Genomic DNA, 1248 nt, shown 5'->3' with positions numbered 1-1248 from the left:
CGGGGCCCCGCGCCGCGGCTCACGGCGCCGGCCGCGCTCCCGCCGTGTGCCGCAGGCATGGGCGTCTCCACCGTCACGGCCGCCCGCATCCTCAAGGGGCAGCTGCAGCACGGCCAGGGCGAGGAGAGCCTGCTCGAGATGGACAAGTTCCCCTACGTGGCCCTCTCCAAGGTGAGCCGGCGCCTATCCCGGCACCGCGCTCCGGCGCGCCGATGCRGAGGCTCCTTTATTTTGCAGCAACCCCCCCCAAAAAAAAACCCCAAACGGAGCTTTCTGTTTCATTTCTCCCTCGCTCCCGGCAGACCTACAACACCAACGCGCAGGTGCCCGACAGCGCCGGCACCGCCACCGCCTACCTGTGCGGCGTCAAGGCCAACGAGGGCACGGTGGGCGTCAGCGCCGGCGTCACCCGCGACCGCTGCAACACCACCAAGGGCCGCGAGGTCACCTCCATCCTCCGCTGGGCCAAGGACGAAGGCGAGCCCACCGCCGCGCCGGGGGGCAGGGAGCTGGCGCGCGTTCCCGCGGCCCTTCGGCCCCGTGGGCAAAGGCGACTTGGCACCGCGCGGAGCCCGGCGCCGCGAGGGTTTTGGCCGACGGCGTGGGTTTTTTTTGTTGTTGTTGTTTTTTCCTATTTTCTTTTCTCTTTTTTTCTTGGCGGGGGGGACGCGCAGGCAAGTCGGTGGGCATCGTCACCACCACGCGGGTGACCCACGCGACGCCCAGCGCCGCCTACGCCCACTCGGCCAACCGCGACTGGTACTCGGACGGCGAGATGCCCCCGGACGCGCTGGAGGGCGGCTGCAAGGACATCGCCCGGCAGCTGGTGGAAAACATCCCCGACATCGAGGTAGGGCCGGCGGCGGCGGCCGCGGGGGCCGGACCGCGGGAAGATGCAGGGCTGCGACCCCGTGGGAACGGGGCTGGCGCCGCTGGCGGGTGTGGGACCAGGAGCGGGGGCAGCTGTGGGGCTGGGATCCCCAGGGGGATGTGGGGCAGGGTCCAGCGATGGATGTGTGGTTGGGACCTCTGGGAGGTGTAGGGCTGGGGTTGGCAATGTACGTGTGGCCAGGATCCCCAGGGGATGTGGGGCTGGGATCTGCTATGAGTTTGGGGCCAGGAACCTCAGAAGATACATGGTTGGGACCCCCAGGGGATGCAGGGCTGGGATCCGCTATGGGTGTGGGGCCAGAAACCCCAGTGGATGTGTGGTTGGGACCCCCAGGGGATGCAGGGCTGGGATCTGCT

The 1248-nt window shown here is 68.9% G+C and overlaps 1 protein-coding gene across 1 annotated transcript; it reads left to right on the top strand.

Annotated features, from left to right (window-relative positions):
* Window positions 1-57: 57 nt before the first annotated feature.
* On the top strand, window positions 58-965 carry LOC146597709 (alkaline phosphatase, tissue-nonspecific isozyme-like; the record flags this gene model as incomplete). The annotated part of the gene is made up of 3 exons (XM_085301631.1): window positions 58-171; window positions 303-477; window positions 675-965. Coding segments are annotated over exons 1-3 (580 nt in total), but the record flags the coding sequence as incomplete, so codon positions are not given.
* Between the last annotated feature and the right edge of the window lie 283 nt (window positions 966-1248).

The sequence above is a fragment of the Rhea americana genome, unplaced genomic scaffold (genome assembly GCF_003343005.1).
Source record: "Rhea americana isolate MKP2758 unplaced genomic scaffold, rheAme1 scaffold_1790, whole genome shotgun sequence".
NCBI classification, from domain to species: Eukaryota; Metazoa; Chordata; class Aves; order Rheiformes; family Rheidae; genus Rhea; species Rhea americana.
Note: the sequence above shows the minus strand (reverse complement) of the source record. Positions and strands in the feature narration are given on the sequence as shown.